Source organism: Falco naumanni, chromosome 4, assembly GCF_017639655.2.
Source record: "Falco naumanni isolate bFalNau1 chromosome 4, bFalNau1.pat, whole genome shotgun sequence".
NCBI lineage: Eukaryota > Metazoa > Chordata > Aves > Falconiformes > Falconidae > Falco > Falco naumanni.
This window is the reverse complement of record NC_054057.1, coordinates 81,556,169-81,572,167: the sequence shown is the minus strand read 5'-3', so window position 1 is coordinate 81,572,167 and position 15,999 is coordinate 81,556,169. Positions and strand designations below refer to the sequence as shown.

At 43.5% G+C, this 15,999-nt stretch overlaps 1 protein-coding gene across 4 annotated transcripts in view; it reads left to right on the top strand.

The window, feature by feature from the left end:
• Nucleotides 1-15,007, top strand: part of PRKAR1B (protein kinase cAMP-dependent type I regulatory subunit beta) — a 100,796-nt gene extending 85,789 nt beyond the window's left edge. For all 4 annotated transcript variants that reach the window (XM_040590949.1, XM_040590947.1, XM_040590948.1 and 1 more), the window contains exons 10-11: nt 12,066-12,147; nt 12,573-15,007. In XM_040590949.1, coding sequence (XP_040446883.1) covers nt 12,066-12,147; nt 12,573-12,745 — 255 coding nt within the window. In that variant the 3' untranslated portion in view covers nt 12,746-15,007. The remainder of the gene's footprint in view (nt 1-12,065; nt 12,148-12,572) is intronic.
• Nucleotides 15,008-15,999: the final 992 nt, after the last annotated feature.

The window sequence follows — 15,999 nt, the reverse complement described above, 5'->3', positions numbered from 1 at the left end:
GAAATCAGTGTTTCCAGCCCTGCTGACACTCTTGGCACGCTATGGAGCGTCTCTATACAAAGGCAGTTCAAAGCCTTGTTAGGTGGAACAGTGTTTGTAAACTCTTCCTACCATGGCAACGTGCACCAACAGAGGAAGGTCCTCGGTGTAACTCGGAAGGGCGCTCCGTTCTTCATAGAATTGGGCCTTTTTGTAGGAAAAGTCGACTTGAGTCTTCAATTGCACAACAAGCATCTGAAGATTTATGATTTAAAAGCTCCTTAAGAAGTAACAGAAAAAAAGAAAAATAATAGCACAATTGTTTCCTGCTCCAAATTGTTGCTCTTTGACTTTCTAACCTAAGAGAGACCCCTTTGGCACCTACCCCTGCGACAGGCAGGAGAACTACAAAGTAAACCTCTTCCGTATAGTTAATGAAGTCACTGCCTTAGGCACACTCTGCTATCACACCTGATAATCTCTTTAAAAACACAGTGTGATTAATTATTAATTAGGAAGATGAATGTTGTCTAGAAAAGGAGTTTCAAAGGCTGCAATCCGAACTGCTTGGTGTTACCGGGGTTTTGTTGATACCAAAAATGTTTGTCAAAGGCAGTCTACAGCGACTCCTAATGTACCTAATAAACAAAATATGCCGAATAAACAGACCCAGCCATCACCAAGGGCTCGTTTTTAGCTTTCCTTGTTTTTAACTGCAGACACATAATTTCTCATGGAACTCTTACAGGAAAGGTGCGTTCAGTTTTCTTGATATCACCTAGTTGTGCTGGAGCAATAGCATTTCCGTTGGCCATGCCTCAATGTTCATCTGTGCTCAGGGTGGCATTTTTAATGGCCAGCTGACATCAGAGACTGGAAGGTAGGTGTGTGATTGGGTCCCATCCTGACTGGGTATGGAGATGAAGTGTTTTGCTGAGTCAAAGGGCATTAAACGTTAGCTTAGTCCAGCTCTTGTTAAACTCAGTTTAACTTTGACTCCCGTGGGCATTGGATCAGGCTGCATATATGCATGCAGTATCTATATACACGCAGTCTTGAGCGTATCCTTCTCTCTCCTCTGTCAGAAAGGGGCAGTGTTTCATAGGAACCAACTGGCTGCTCCCCTTCTTCTTCCCACCAGCCATGGAGGACATGTCAGTGTCTGCAGCTTTTGGCCCTTCCTTCCAACTCTTTTCTCCAGCCCCACTAATAGCCACCGCAATGCTGTCACCTATGGTAAATTCTGCAGAATCTGAAACCTCAGAAGTGATGTGGAATGGAGCATTTTCTTAACAATTTTGTGAAATTGTTAAGATTAGTCAATATTTCTAGTCTATTTTAGAACTTTGCAGATTTTGTTCCTCATTTGTGGCAGAAACCAGGACAACTGTATGTAAATTCTGTGAGTTGCTATGAACCAAGAGACTGGAGAATAATGTATAATAGTTTAAAAATGTACGGTTAAAAAAATACTGTCAAACCCAGTCATGACTCAATCTTGAGTCCACAATCAGAATTAAGTCCTCTTGCATCATCCTCCTCCAAGACCATTAAGATCAGCTAGCTTTTGTAGTAAGAAAACGAAGCCTTTTTTAAAAAAAACAGTCTGATCTGATGCACAGGAAAATGATGTAAAAGCAATGTGCCCAGCCAATAGTTTGTTAGGGAAAAAAATCTCACCTGGATTGGCACATCCATGTGGTATGACCAAATAATTTTAAGAGTCATAGTGACTCTGGTATATAATATATATAAGATTTTAACCAGCTACTTGTCTGTCTTACATGAACATCTCATGAACTTCATGGGGTTTATCGTCACTACACCTGTGTGGTGCAGTGGGATGGTCTGAAGCACAGGCGCAAGAATCGAGTAGTTCTTCATTCCTGCTGAAAACAACTAATGGGAATTAGACACCTTGAAGGTCTGGCCCTTCACAGAAGGTCTAAGGCAGGGAAGCAGTGTTAACCCCATGGCCAGCATCCCAGGCTAACACATCGACTGACCATCCTGCTTGCTTTATGTTCAATTTTACCACCCAAAAAATGATGGGTATTATTTTCTACTGCAGGTTATGTGGAAGTTACTTGGCACTTTGTATTGCTAACAGAAATTGGCTTATTTCTTCCCTTGTTTTTCTATAAAAGTCTTCCATAAATCAAAGGTCGGCAAATAATAAAAATCTAGGATTATTTACTGGCTAAAGGAACATTTGCAATATCTTTGGCTACGTAGTTCAAAGGATTTGTCTTCTCTTGGAAAGTAGCTCTGGAGCTGCTGATCTTTAGCTGTAAAATAAAAGCCATCCCAGGAATGATGCTATCAGCAGTCCCAGAGGGCTAAAATGTCAGCTGAGGAGCGATCTAGTGGTCTTCCAGGTCACTGGGACTGAGAACATCGCTTATGCCAGTATCATGAGGTACATGCAGGACCTGCCATGTTACTCTGTGTCACTGGGACGCTGGTAAACTTAGGTCTTGAAGCAAAACCACCGGGAGGATGCAGTGTAGCCGTACCATTCTCAAAGGCTTAAAAGTAGTTTTCATAACCTCTCTTTTGCACATGCTATACCCAGCGCAAAAAAAATATGTGTATGAATGTTTCCCCAGTTCACTTTTGACATGACAACTTGTGTAGGAGTCTTCAGTCTCATTCAGCTGTAATTTAAAACATCTGATTTGTAAACCCATAAAATTGAAGTTTATGCTGGAAATACAGACACGCCCTGGCCTTTTACCACTATAGGATATGTGGAAAACCGGGAGATTGTTTGGCACGCAGAGAAGTAAAACCCGAAGTTAGTAATTGGCAGTTTCATTCTTAATATATACGTGCTCCAGTTGAATTTTCATAAAAATCAGTGCTAGATTTTCTCTGTGTTCTAAACAGCCTGTGACTTTCTAGGTAGCTAATACTGGCTTTAAGGAATGGTTGATGCTTTGACTCTTCTCTCTTTAGTCTTGTCCAGTAGTGCCTTCCTACTGGGGAAGTCTCCAAAAGCAGCGGGCGTTCCCAGGTAACAAAACACCTCTCTGCGAGTAAGGAGAGCAGCACAGGCTGTTTACCCCTCAAGGTTTTCAGGAGGTTCTCAGGATCCTTATAAGCTCTTTTGGCATTGAAGACTGAGCTCACAAGCCCTGATTCAAAGTACTTAGTCAACGTGACCAAGAACTTTATGGCCTGAGGCACGTTAAATCTAAACTGAAATTATAGGCATCTGCTGTCTTAGGAGCTAGGAGCTCTGTCATGAGGAGTGCTTCTCTGTCTTTAAGCAAAAATACTGCAATCTAAACAAGACCTGAAATACAGCAGTGTCTAACCTAGTGGAAGAAGAACGGAGAATTTCCTAATCCCTGCTGGAGTTCATCACTTTCTCTGGACCGTGTTAAAGCTGTCCCTTCCTGAGATGGCTTTTGTCCCTCCTCTGCAGGTACTGCTGAAGTGACTGCAGATTTGTGGGAAGAATAGACCCCTTAGGGCTCATTCATCAGCTGTGTAGCGTGGATTTTGGGGAGCATGCGAGGCTGTCCACAGTGTGCCCCAGGAAGAGGCAGCTTTGGGCTCATGAGATTTTTGCTTCTCAATTTCAGAATCTGGTCCTTTGAATACATAAGACTCACCAACTGAAAGGACTTAAGGAGAGGTTTCCACGGGGGATTTTCCTGATCTCCGTGATAAACTCTCTTCTCTTCTTCCCCCACTTTGCTCCAAGTTTTATTTTTTGCTCAGAAGCTGTTGCCGTAGCTGGCCACAGCTGCTCGCCCAGCCCTGGTCACAGCATTAGTTACGAGACTTTAATGACGATGTCTGTCTCAGCTTTTTGCTTGGTCTGGTTACTTCAGCATCTACAGAATGTTTTCACAAAGAAGCAGATGGTGGTAGGAGTAATTGGGCCGTAAAACAACATTAACAGCTAAAAACGATTTTCACCAGAAAGGATTCTGCGGGCAGGGTGAGGGAGGTGCAGCACTGTTTTCTTGTTTTCTCTCCCGTACATTCAACCCTGCCCCGGCTGTAGGTGGTAGCGCTCCGCACTGTCTGCTTCCAGGAGATGAGCCCTGTCAGGTCAGTCACAAATATGAACAGTTGATGAATAACCCATTACAGAGTCACTTTTATGTTGACTCAGTGGACGTTTCCTGGCTTCAGAGAGAGTCAAGATAATGGCTAGCTTTGTAGAAAGAAAGAATCTCTAAAATGCAACATTTTTTTTCCTTTGTGACTTTTATTGCTTTGTACGCTGACATGTCTGAGGGAGGAAAACAGTGTCTTGTTGCCAATAATCCACAGCGTTTGGCACAGACGGTCTTTAAAATCTGGCACTGGGATGAATATTAATTCAGTTGTTTTCCCACAGAAGCTACTGATTAGTCAAGGCCAAGTATCACTGAGATGATTCATTAAAACCCAGCATCTGAGCCCACCTTTACTGAGTGGATCTGCTTTTCATCACCCCTGCGACAGGTGGACTGAAGGTGTAATAAAAGGGACAACCAAAATCCTAGAATGGAGTAAAGATAAAAATGCAGAGGGACCCCAAAAGCTGGGCTGTGGTGCAACTGCTTCCCAGCTTTCTAGGCATGGAGCCAGGACAACTAGCCAAGGAGGATCACGCCCAGGCAAGGGGCTCCTCCCGTGGCTCAGAGCTGGTATCCGTATCCCTCTGTCACCATCCCCTTGCTCCCGGGCTTCCCAGTCCTAGTTGGCAGCTGGGTGGTATGGAAGAGAAGCTTGGGACTACTGTGACACCAAGGCTGGGAGCACAGAGGCCACTGCAGTGTCCCTCCGCCTGTGGTGAGGGATGGTGGTGACTGTCGGTGAAGTCTTGAGTCCCTCAACACACGGACGCGCCTCTGTTGGACACCTGCATGATCTAGCCTGATGTTAGCTGTGCTGCTGTGGCTCAAGGGCAGCATTTTGCAGTCAGAAGACTATAAAACTTCATGGCTTCATTCTGAAAAGCCTTTCAACAGAAAAGGCTAAATAAAAAACCCAAATCCCAATTTTTTATTCTTTTATTCTTTGTGCAAAACCCACTTTATTTCACCTAAGTACTTCAGGAGTCTCCATGCATGAAGCGGATGGCAGTTGGTGCAGTATATTCTGCTTCTTTTGGCTTTTCGCTATGTTGACTGGTCTCTCTCTGCCTGAATCTTGTCTTCTTCCATCTAATAATAAATTATTATAATTAATAATAAATTCATAGATAAAACAGAAAACAAAAAATTGATTAATTAAATAATAATAATAAAATATTAAACGTTTATTTTACTTCAAGGGGGTTACATAGCTACAGCACAGGTTTAATGCAGACTGTATCAAAGAAACACTGAAGGGGAAGGTTGTCTGAGATACTGCAATGGGAGGATGAACAAAACGATTGAAAAGGTCTTCCCGTGTCAAACATCTACAATTTTAAATACTGAACGATCAAGACAAAGGCGTTTCCTGGTGATTAATGATGGGCTGGGTGTAGTCATGTCTGGGCCTTAACCCTGGCCTCTCGTATATCCCTAGGAAATGCCCTGTGGCTCAGTTGTTTCTGCTGTTCTGAGCTACACTCGGTTTATGATTGATTGTCATTTTTAAAAGTACCTTTATGTTTGTGGCTATTCTGGTGACTGCTCTAGACAGCTTTGTTCCTCTCTCTTGCCTCTGGATGTTATTCCTAACCTAATATAAGTGTGCCTAAGCAGAAGTGGTGGAAATTTAGTCATACTTACGGTAGTCGTATGCAGGTGTGATATAGCCGGTGCACACGGCGAACTGCAGATTGTTTGATAATCAAGCGTGGCTGTAGAGCTAATGTATGGGATCCGTGCCAGCAGGGCAGTGATGTTCGCCTCCCATCTTTGCTAGATTGCAGTGTGCATGAGTATTGTTGAGAATTATGACCAATAAGAATATGATGCATTAATGTTATCGTGACAACATAATGATAATCATATACATTGAGACTGTGGTTGTTGCAGTATAAAGGCCCTTTTTGCAGCATTGATCCCTCTCAAGGAGCTTGTATAGGTGTCATGGTGCACATGTCATTACATTAATGTTGCATTTGGAGCTCATTTGACGTTATATTATTAAACCTAATGATACTCCCAAGGTGCTGGCTTTCTGAAAATGCACTGAAATGAGCAGCACTCACGATTTCCAGAGTCACAACCAAGTTAAAAAATGGAATGTGTAAAATGGTGTACATTTGTTTTCGAAAGCTCTCAGTAGCTCATTAGCTCGGGCATTGTCTTGCACTGTAATCTGTAGTGAACCCTAATGGATGCAGGAAAGAGATAAACTTGCTAGAGATAAACAAACCAAACAACCACCACTTTTCCAGTCGGTGCAAACCTGGGGTCTGTTCCTGTAGCCCCCTGCAACCCACCCCACAGTCATTACAACAGGTGCGTCATAAACGAGAGCCATAAAAGTAAAGTTTGCCAAACCGGGCCAAAGTTGTTTGAAGTTTCACATCAGACAACCAACTGATTTAAATGATAACTTTTTTAATTGGAGAGTGAAACATTAGCTGACAGATCATAGCAGGTCTCGCAGATTCAGCAGGCAATCACTATTTCCAGGAGTTTTGTAGCATCAGGAGCTGTAGCTTTTGGCTCTCCTTAAATTAAGGTAATGATCTGGAGATGCTCTGTGAATGATTTAATCACGTGTGAACCAGTAAGCAGACAGATATGATTAAATCAGGTGCAACTTATTATGGTTGTAGCTATCAGTGTAAGAACATTCCCCAGGGTATTTGTAGGTAGGTGAATGGTGTATTTTATTAGGTATCTCTGGAGAAGCAGCATCTTGAAGAAAGGCATGTGTGCCTGAAAGCTGTTCTCCCTTTTCTAGCTATGCCTGTTGGTCTAATAAAAGGTATTACTCCTACAAACCTTGTCTTGCCTGCAATTAAATAAAATACTCCCAGAACCATACTGTGTGAAAGATTTTTTAATTCATTTCAGATCTGCTATAGCTTCCATCCAGTCCCATCTGCTTCGCTGTGTGAACAGGAGCAGTTTATACCACTTCACAGCCTCTTCCTTCATCTTTTGTAGTAACTTCGCGAAGATTTAATAGTGACATATAATGAGGGCTTGTATGAGTGGAGTGAGGGAAGGCTTACCTTTGAACGTGTGAATTATAGAGTGTGCGGATTAACAAAGCGAGAAAGCGCAAAGGTACGTTCATAATAGCAATTGATAGAGTTAATAGCAACAGCAGATGGATCAGCCTGACCTTTTCCATCTCTAATTCTATAGGCTGCACTGCTCTTTTCTAGTGGATGGGGAAGAGGAAAACAAAATAGGCTAGAAAAACTTTTTAAGCTCAAAACTAGGATAAAAATGTAATGTTTTGAGGGCATGGGAAGAAAAACTGTCTTCCATGCTTTTCTTTAAAAAAACAGTAAGTAAAGAAGGATGAAGTAAGAATGAAAATAGAAATAGTGACTTCCTGCTTATGAAAATTAAGATTCTTTTCTTTTAAAAGCAGAAATCTATTCTGTACACGTAGTGTATTGGAAGGATATAGACACTGATGTTGCATACACATGGTAGAACAAATATTCAGTTTTAATAATGATAAATATGTCCTTTATTGCAGGTGGAGCCTCACTGTATTTTTTACTGATTGCTATATCTTTAAAATGGGAGGTTAGACCAGCAAGACCAAAACATCAACCAGATCGACTTTTAAACTAAAAAGGTTTTAAAAACTGTGCTGAATTTCCCTTCCCACCCACTGCCTCTGGTGAAGGACCGTACTGCACAGCCTGTCCCACCCAGAGGTAACACAGACACATCACTGTCCTCCACATTTTGCCTTGTGCTGCCCAGGAATGATCCCATCCAGCCTGCTGAGCTGCAGCGGAGGAGTAAATGCAGGATATCAGGTTTTGGCATCATGAACACTTGTCTTCTGTAGCCAGGCTACTTAGGCCAACTGCTGGCTGTAGGATTCATACTTAGTATAAATTAGGGCTCCTGAAGCAATTAGTGCTTGTAAGTACATGCAGGATAAGGCCTGGGAAATCTCAGTGTTGATCCACATGGGTCACTGTCTTTATGCTGTAGGATGTCTTACTCATCCATATGGTCCGATAGTTTAAAAGTGAAACATCTATCAAAATCTCATTACTTTGGAGACGATGGGAGCTCATGGATTATAAACCTTAATTTATTTTTCATATCTTAAATTATGGTGCCCTATCTAAGCCATAAATTTTTACAAAACAAACTGCTGATGCATTTGAAGGAGTCAAATAAATACTCTCAGCACCATGACAGTAGTGACAGAGGGAGTGAGCAGGTGCGTGGGGTGAGGGTGGCAGAGAGGTGGTGATGGCACAGTGCTTTTGGAACTGCTACTCTTGTTGTTTTTGCAATAAGATGCCCGTATTTACTTAGAGGAGAGAAGGTTAATGATATTGGTTCTTGGGAATACAGGCACTCCCCAGTTACTGAAAGGGAATATTCCTGGAACCACCAAAGATCATAATTTCACTCCCAAGTGTCTGCTAGCAGAAAGGCATGCCTGTCTGCCTTCAGTTTAATATCATCACAAAGTGCTGATTTATTAAATGGCGTCAAACATCTTGACAGCCTTTGAGCCTGTGCTCTGCAGGGTTTGCTTGGTGGGGTGGGGGGCTGAAATGGCTATCAGTGTACAAGACAGTATTTAAAATTGAGCAGCACTAAAGAGCCTGTCCCTGCAAATCTAGGATCGTGCAATTTATTTCAGAGGGACTGATCTTGTCAAGGTTTGTGTGCCGTTTAAGGGGAAATCATTCCCACCGAGACCAAATGCTTTTGGGAGTGAGACCGATAAGCACCTTGAATCCTAGCTAGATAATGCCCGTACCTCCCAGGACAGGGCTCAGGAGATTTATTCAGTTGTATCATTTATAGGAGGTGGGGTTTGCTGAAGTGCAAGACAGATAGAAAGCTCAACAACTTGTGTCGAAAAGATTTGATAAGTAAAATACAGCCATGAAACCTGTGATGGGAGCAAGGGTAGTGATCAGCACCAAATTTATTTAGTATGACAACGTCATTACGTATGTGGGTAATGAAGGATTGTTTCTGTAGTATTTTATTCTCTGTTATTTTATTTCTGTATTATTTTTGCCCTGGTTACCCTGGTCATCTACAATTGGACTCTTCCTCTAATACAGCCAGAACAGCGTTGATTCCAGAGATAAGACACACGCAGTGAAGGTGATACGGATAGATAATTATAAATGCGCCTTCTTTGTTTGACGGTGTGGACAGTCTTCCCGGGAAGGTCACTCTGACAATGCTCCAGGATGTACTTCTGGAGCTGGTGGCTGGTGCAACAAGAGGCCACGCGGTGTAATCAGATCTTACATCTGGGTGCTGGCTGTCAGGGTTTCAGGAAACTTCTTTTGCTCCATGATAGACCTGTTCTCACTGGGCAACGGGAAGAGCCTATGCGACTGTTAAAACAAGAGTGGAAAAATATGTATCTGGAATATGCATTGCTTTATCCTGCCAAGCCAAGTGTTTATTGTGGAGGCCAGACACATCTGTCCTCCTCCAACAGATATCATGGTGTTTCTTGGATTAAAAAAGCCGACTGTAGTGGAACAGTGGAAGAAATTGCTTCAGAAGACCGGCTTATTGGAGTGCTGTATCATGTGGACCCTGTCAAAAAAATATTAGCCACAATAAAAGCTGATCCTTGGGGAGATGAAAGCAATATCGCTTGATGTTGTGATTACCTTTACGGCAACACGCTCGAGGTGGGCAGTGGGGAATTGAGTCCTTTCTTCATTTGACCTGAGCGGCCAATATGATTACTTTGGGGATATTTTTTTTTTGTTTTGTTTTGTGTAATAAGACATCTGTAATAAAAGTTTTTTTTTTTTTTAAATAGTTTTGGGAAAGAGACTGGAGGCATGGATTGCAGACAGCTATTTGGGTCAAGGGGTTAGGTTTTTGCCAGGCTCCAGATGGGGACAGAGAGGAGGACAGGGGCTGGAAGAGCTTCTGAAGCTGAATCTATCGACGCTGCGCAGGCAATAAGAACTGCATCAATTTAGTGAGCTGCACCTGATCTGAAGTTTGGCAAGAGAGAGGTTGATACACGCGTTATTCCCTGTGTGGGGTATTTCCAAGAATGCTGCTTATGAGTGTATGTTGGGTCTGAAAACCTGCAGCAAGTGTGAATAACAAAACTCATTACACTATCTTTGCCTGTTCATGCCCTTGCAGATTTACTGGAAGATCTTAAAAAACATCAGCTCTGGTGGGACAATTCAGTTCTATCAAGGATAAGGAAGTTTTGCTGGAAACTTGACAGAAGAAATAAGATTTACCTCTTCATTTATGTAGCACATAAGTTAACCTAGAGAGCGGCCCAGCAATTTGTAAAGTGTATGGGCTTAAAAATAACCCTGTTATGAAATAGGACGTGTTGCAATACAACAGTATTACAGCAGCTTAGTTGTGTGCTTGTTCAGAAGAAAGCAAATGATGATCATTGGCTACAGAGCAGTGGCTATTGGACCACTCTTGGTTGTTCCTGGGCCCCCAGGTCCTAGAAAAGTAAAAGCCAGACCTGAAGCAGCCTTACATTGCTGTTCCAATTTGCAATTCAATGGCGATGTTTGTGATGCTATAGGGTGTATTTATGCGCAGTGGAAAGGTGAAGGGCTGGTTCTGCAGGGTGCTGAGTGCCTTTAACTGCATGGAAGCCAAGGTGTTTCAGGGTGCTGGGTGGCTCCTCAAGCACCCCCACCACACCTGGAGGCACACAAGTTTCTGCTGGTGGAAGGAAGCTGCAGGGTGTTTGCAGCCAGTGAATCTGCACTGAATACTCTGCACTGGAGGGAGGCTTCTGCTCCAGGGTGGGGGGGTCCTGCAGCTGGCTGCAGGCACCGACAGTGCCGACAAGCCAAGCGATGCAAGACTTGGGTGTTCAACTGCGGAGTGAGGGCTCTGATATTTCCCAGTAACTGGCATCAATCTTCTGAGCATAGTCCATCCACATCACTGTGCTGCCTCCCCTTCCCTGTCCTGGCTGGGGCAGGATCTGCCCTCACAGATTACTTTGCAAGCTGAAAATCTTAAAAAACAACATCAAAACATCGGTGCTGTTCAACTGCACTGTCAAAAAATGGCTCCCCAGTCTATTTAAAAACCTTGGCTTTTAAAAATCTTTTTAATTTCAGTGAAAATCAAAGTATGTTAACATTTGCCTTTCCCTATGCTTTTGGTTTGGACTCAGAAGGTAATTTCATATGTTACTGTAATTTTTTCCAGAAAAGCAGATACCTTCTCTATTCTTCTACAAAAGCTTTGTGTCACAGTAATTTAAGATTTCCTCCAGGTTCGAATATTTCTGCATGTAAAACCTCTTTGAAGGTTTAAATAGACTGTAACTGAGTTTTGACATGTATTAGCACGTGTCAAGTACAGCAGTTATTAAGGGTAGTGGAGACAAGACACATTCCATCTCTCCAGCGACTGACTTGCAGGTGTCCAGATCACTACAGGCCACAAGCGGGCAAAGCCACTAAAAAAAAAAATCACCACTTTTGTTGCAACAAGCATTAAAAACTGCCTTTCCCAACCATTTCAGCAATAGATCCAGTAAGGAATAGACACTAGTTGCTGTCTTACAAAATCGTGTTCCAAGATTGTGACTGGGAAAATTGCCTTTTTATTCCTTTTAATGTAAATCTTTTCTATGTCTCTTGTAAGGTTCTGCATCCACCCAGAACATATTTTTAAATTACATTAAAGTGTACATTTGCACAGCATGATGTGCACTGGTTAAACGGGAGTTCCTGAGTTCTGTCCTGTTCCTCTTCTCTTCTGTGTGAGCTGAATCTGTCTGCATCCAAACAATTCATAAGAAAGAAATCCTTTGCCATACTGATGGATTTTTTAAAATTTTGTAATTCTGTTCATTTATAGATGAGGAATTGACTGAAATTGTTGCCTGTCTCACAGCAGAACTGAAGGAGTGTGACAGGCAAAAGGGGCACCAAAGGCTCGATACTTTCCCATGCGTAACAGGTTTAAGCAAAGCCACCTGACCCTCTGCGCTTCTCTTCCCAGGGCACAGCTTCTGTTCTGCAGCGCCGGTCTGACAACGAGGAGTACGTCGAAGTTGGAAGACTTGGTCCGTCAGATTATTTTGGTAAGAAAATTCTGCTTAAGTATGATTCAGAAAGACAGGCCCATGGAGTCGTAGTTATTGTTTTAATTAGCGTTCGACTCTTTTACATGAGAGGGGTTATGCGCAGGTCAGCCGCTGCTTTCAGCGATACTGAGAGATTCCAGTGAAGCTGAAACCATTCCTTGGTTTACACCACTGTAGCTGACAGGAGACAGATCCAGAATCGGCAAAACAGTCTGAAAGCATCTGTTTTCAAAGGCATTTTGCACGCATGCATTATGCATGTGTAATGCATTTGTACTGTCAACAGAATTATGTAAAATGTCTATCAAGAGCTATATAAAGGGAGATGTTCTACAACCAAAGCAACTGGATGGTGGCTAGAATATGCACCCTCCGAAAAAGAGGCAGAGAGGGGATGACGGTGTATTTATCCCTGCTTCCAGGTGAGATAGCGTTACTGCTCAATCGGCCCCGGGCTGCCACGGTGGTGGCACGCGGACCCCTGAAGTGCGTAAAGCTGGATCGGCCCCGCTTCGAACGAGTGCTCGGTCCCTGTTCTGAAATCCTCAAGAGAAACATTCAGAGATACAACAGTTTCATTTCGCTCACCGTCTAAATGATTCCTTCTGGAAAGCTGCCTTTGTGTGACCTTGTGCACTTAAATTTGCTCTGTGCAGCTCCATAGCTTTATGAAGAAAAAAAAAAAAAAGTGTGCATTTTATGCGTATTTTTTCTGTTTATGTCATGTAGTGGATGTCAGTTCAAATCTCATGTATCATGTAAGTAGGAAGACAACTGTTTGGATAAGACTAGCTTTAGGGAAGATTAGACTCCTGGCTTGCAGGCAAGATTTTTACCTATTGTTGGATCACGTAGCTTAAAACTGTGGGTTTAACTGTTTGAAATACACACAAATTTCTACTTCCCTCATTATCTTTAAAGCTGGTCTTACTCACCTTTTGTCAGACTTCTTCGACCAAGCGATGTTCCTCTGCCTGCTACTTTTTAAACGCTTTTCACTGGTTGTGGGCTGGAGGTCTCTGAAATCCCACGGGGTGAGTGACAGCCACGCAGCTTAACAGGAAGGTGGAGGAAGGTTTTGATCATTCCAGGAGGCCAAGCAAAAGTCGAGCTTTTGAGTCATTTTGTTTGTGGCTTAGATATAGGGGCCATATTCCTCCGTGTTGCAAGACCTTTCAGGTCTGCTTTGTAGGATATGCTAAGCCAAACAGCCTGCTCCAGTCTTCTGGGTGAAGAGGTCAAGGGACAATGTTTTGTAAGAATTCAAACGGAGCCTTTAGGACCTAAGTTATTTGTCCTCAGCTTTTTTTAAATGAGGGTTTGCATTAGATCCCTTAAAAGTCCAATGGGAACTTCTCTGCTGAATTAAGCAGCTTCAAAACTTATCTATCTGCAGCAGAGTGTCCTCGGCCACTTCCCTGAGTATCGTATGAGTGCTGGAGAGGTGCTGCCAGGTGTACTTCAGGGACAACGACAGCACTGTGTTTTTAATAAGGTCCACTTAATCAAATTCAAATGCCTTTCTTCTAGTATATGACTAAATTTTAGGATTTTATAGGATTTGATGAAAGCCAAATATGTGCTTCAGAACGCTGCCTGTCCTGCCGAAGTCAGGTATCACAGGAGAGGAAGCACCAGGACCTTGCAGGAGGCTCCGAGAGGCCAGATCCCCGCAGGGGCGTGCAGCCTCGCTGGCAGTCGCTGCTGCTCTGCCTGGACACGGGTCTCCTCTCACACGGAGCTCTTTGCAGATCCAGACCTTACCCTGCTGCGCAGCCCTCCAGGGTGGGATCATTTAGGTTCTTCTTTGCAAAGCTTTTCCTTCGAAGGAAAACTTGTCCTTGCTAACAGCAGCACAGGTCTGCATCTCCGCTACCCCAGATAGCACCGCCTGCTTTTCGGTTGTGGCAAAACTCTCCTTCTCCTTTATGATAACATTCTTCTGGGGAAATAGGAACTTTCTGTGCTTTTCACATGCCAAAGGTTATGCAATGAAATAAGGCAGCAGCCTCCCTTTTGAAACCAGAGGTGCTGGTGAAGATCATGGCTAAAATTACTCCTACTGAGTAATACAATGTGCTTTCTTCTTTGGAATTAAGAAAAATTAACTTGGGACTTTCCTGTTGACTCCCACCAAGAGGGCCCAATATTCCAGTAGCCACCCACCGTGGTTTTTACAGAGCTAACTGCTACTTGACTTCAGACTCATCGCTTCAAGGTGCTTAATTTATTTCAGCGTATTTTCAGTGGCCCTGTCAGTGTATATTCGTTGCTACTATTTATGATGATTATGTTATGCTTCTTGCATGTGGTATTAAATACGACCATTCTCATTTTTCAGCCTCGCAGTTTTTATCACATACATTTATATAGGCAGACCCCCATTTTACATGTATAGCTAAATGTATATGCATTTGCAAAACTGTTGATTTCCTTCACTGTTTTTGTATTCTTTCGTGCAATTTTTAAAAGAAATATTCTTTGAAGGTTACCAGTCACTCATGTATGTTCTTTTACCTACTGCATTTCTGTTATATGGGTAAAAAACCGTGTTTCGCATCATATGCAAAGTGCATTTCTTGTTGAACACCAAGTATTACCCTCAGTTTTCAGAAGTTACTCTAGCACCCCACCCCACCCCCCAAATTCTTTGCTTTAAACCTTTACAGTTCATGGAAAATACATTTTAATTATGGTTCTGTTATAAGCAATCTCAAGAGAAGTGTAACTGTTTAACACCAGGATTCCTATGCTTTAAGTGGAACAAATTATATTCAATGACATTTTAAAGGTAATTGTAATATTTGCAGTGAACGATGAGACAGGGTTATGGTATGAATAAAATTCTTCTACATTATATGTGGCCATTGTCGGTTTATTAATAATGGAAGTGTGTATGAATAGAAGTCATGTGCTAGTTAAAATCTGCATATCATAAGAAGTTTGAACTCTACTGAAAATAATCAGATGCAAAGGGGACAAAAAATAGACCAAGAATCCCTGTGCTATATATAGTCATGGAAACCAAACTGGTTTTCTAGAGGACTAGCATGAAGAAAAAAATTTCTTCTGCTTAAATGTGACCATATATGTCTGTGTAGAGAAACAGGGGTTCAAGGTGTCTCTTGGACCTTTGTGGTGGTGGTTAGATGAGAGTTCGGCCAGGCGTTAGGCACAGGTGGCACACGACATGTGTGAGCTGGCTGGCTGGTCGTAGGGACCCTCTGCAGGGCTTCAGAGCCAGGGGGCTGCTGCCGCGTCTGGGCTACAGCCGGTGGGAGGACTTGGGAAGAACAGGCTCGCTCCTTCTCCAGTACCAGTGGAGCACCTTTCCCCCCGGTAGCACCGTGCCCCAGCGTCCCAGCCGTTCCTCCCCTCAGCTGCTGGCCGGGCGCCTGCCCTGGGACTGAAGCACAAAGCCCTTGCTGGCACTGGGGCTGTAACTGCGCTGCTGCGCCAGGTGTAACTGGTGGCTCGTGTTCATGCAATGGGCTGGCCAAGAACTACATCGAGGACAAACTTCTTGGAGAAGGCAGAGCCTCCGAAGGCACCGCCTGTAGCTCATACATCAGGGTGGGTGGTCAAGGCACCGGAGAGCAGGGCCGCCAGCTGAGCAGGAGGCATTCAGCGCCTCCTGAAACGCTGTGCTACTGCCATACCCACCAGAGCTCTGGTGGCCACCTAAGTGGCTGTGTCGTGGTCCAAGCTTGCTGCAGTGCTGGAGCCATGGCCCCAGAGCAGCACGCGGGGCTGGTGGGTCCAGTCTGTGCAGTTCTCCACGGTGGCCCCTGCGCAGGAACCCTGGGCGGCTCCCGGCCTCCAAGGGCTGACCAGCTTCCACTTTTGGAG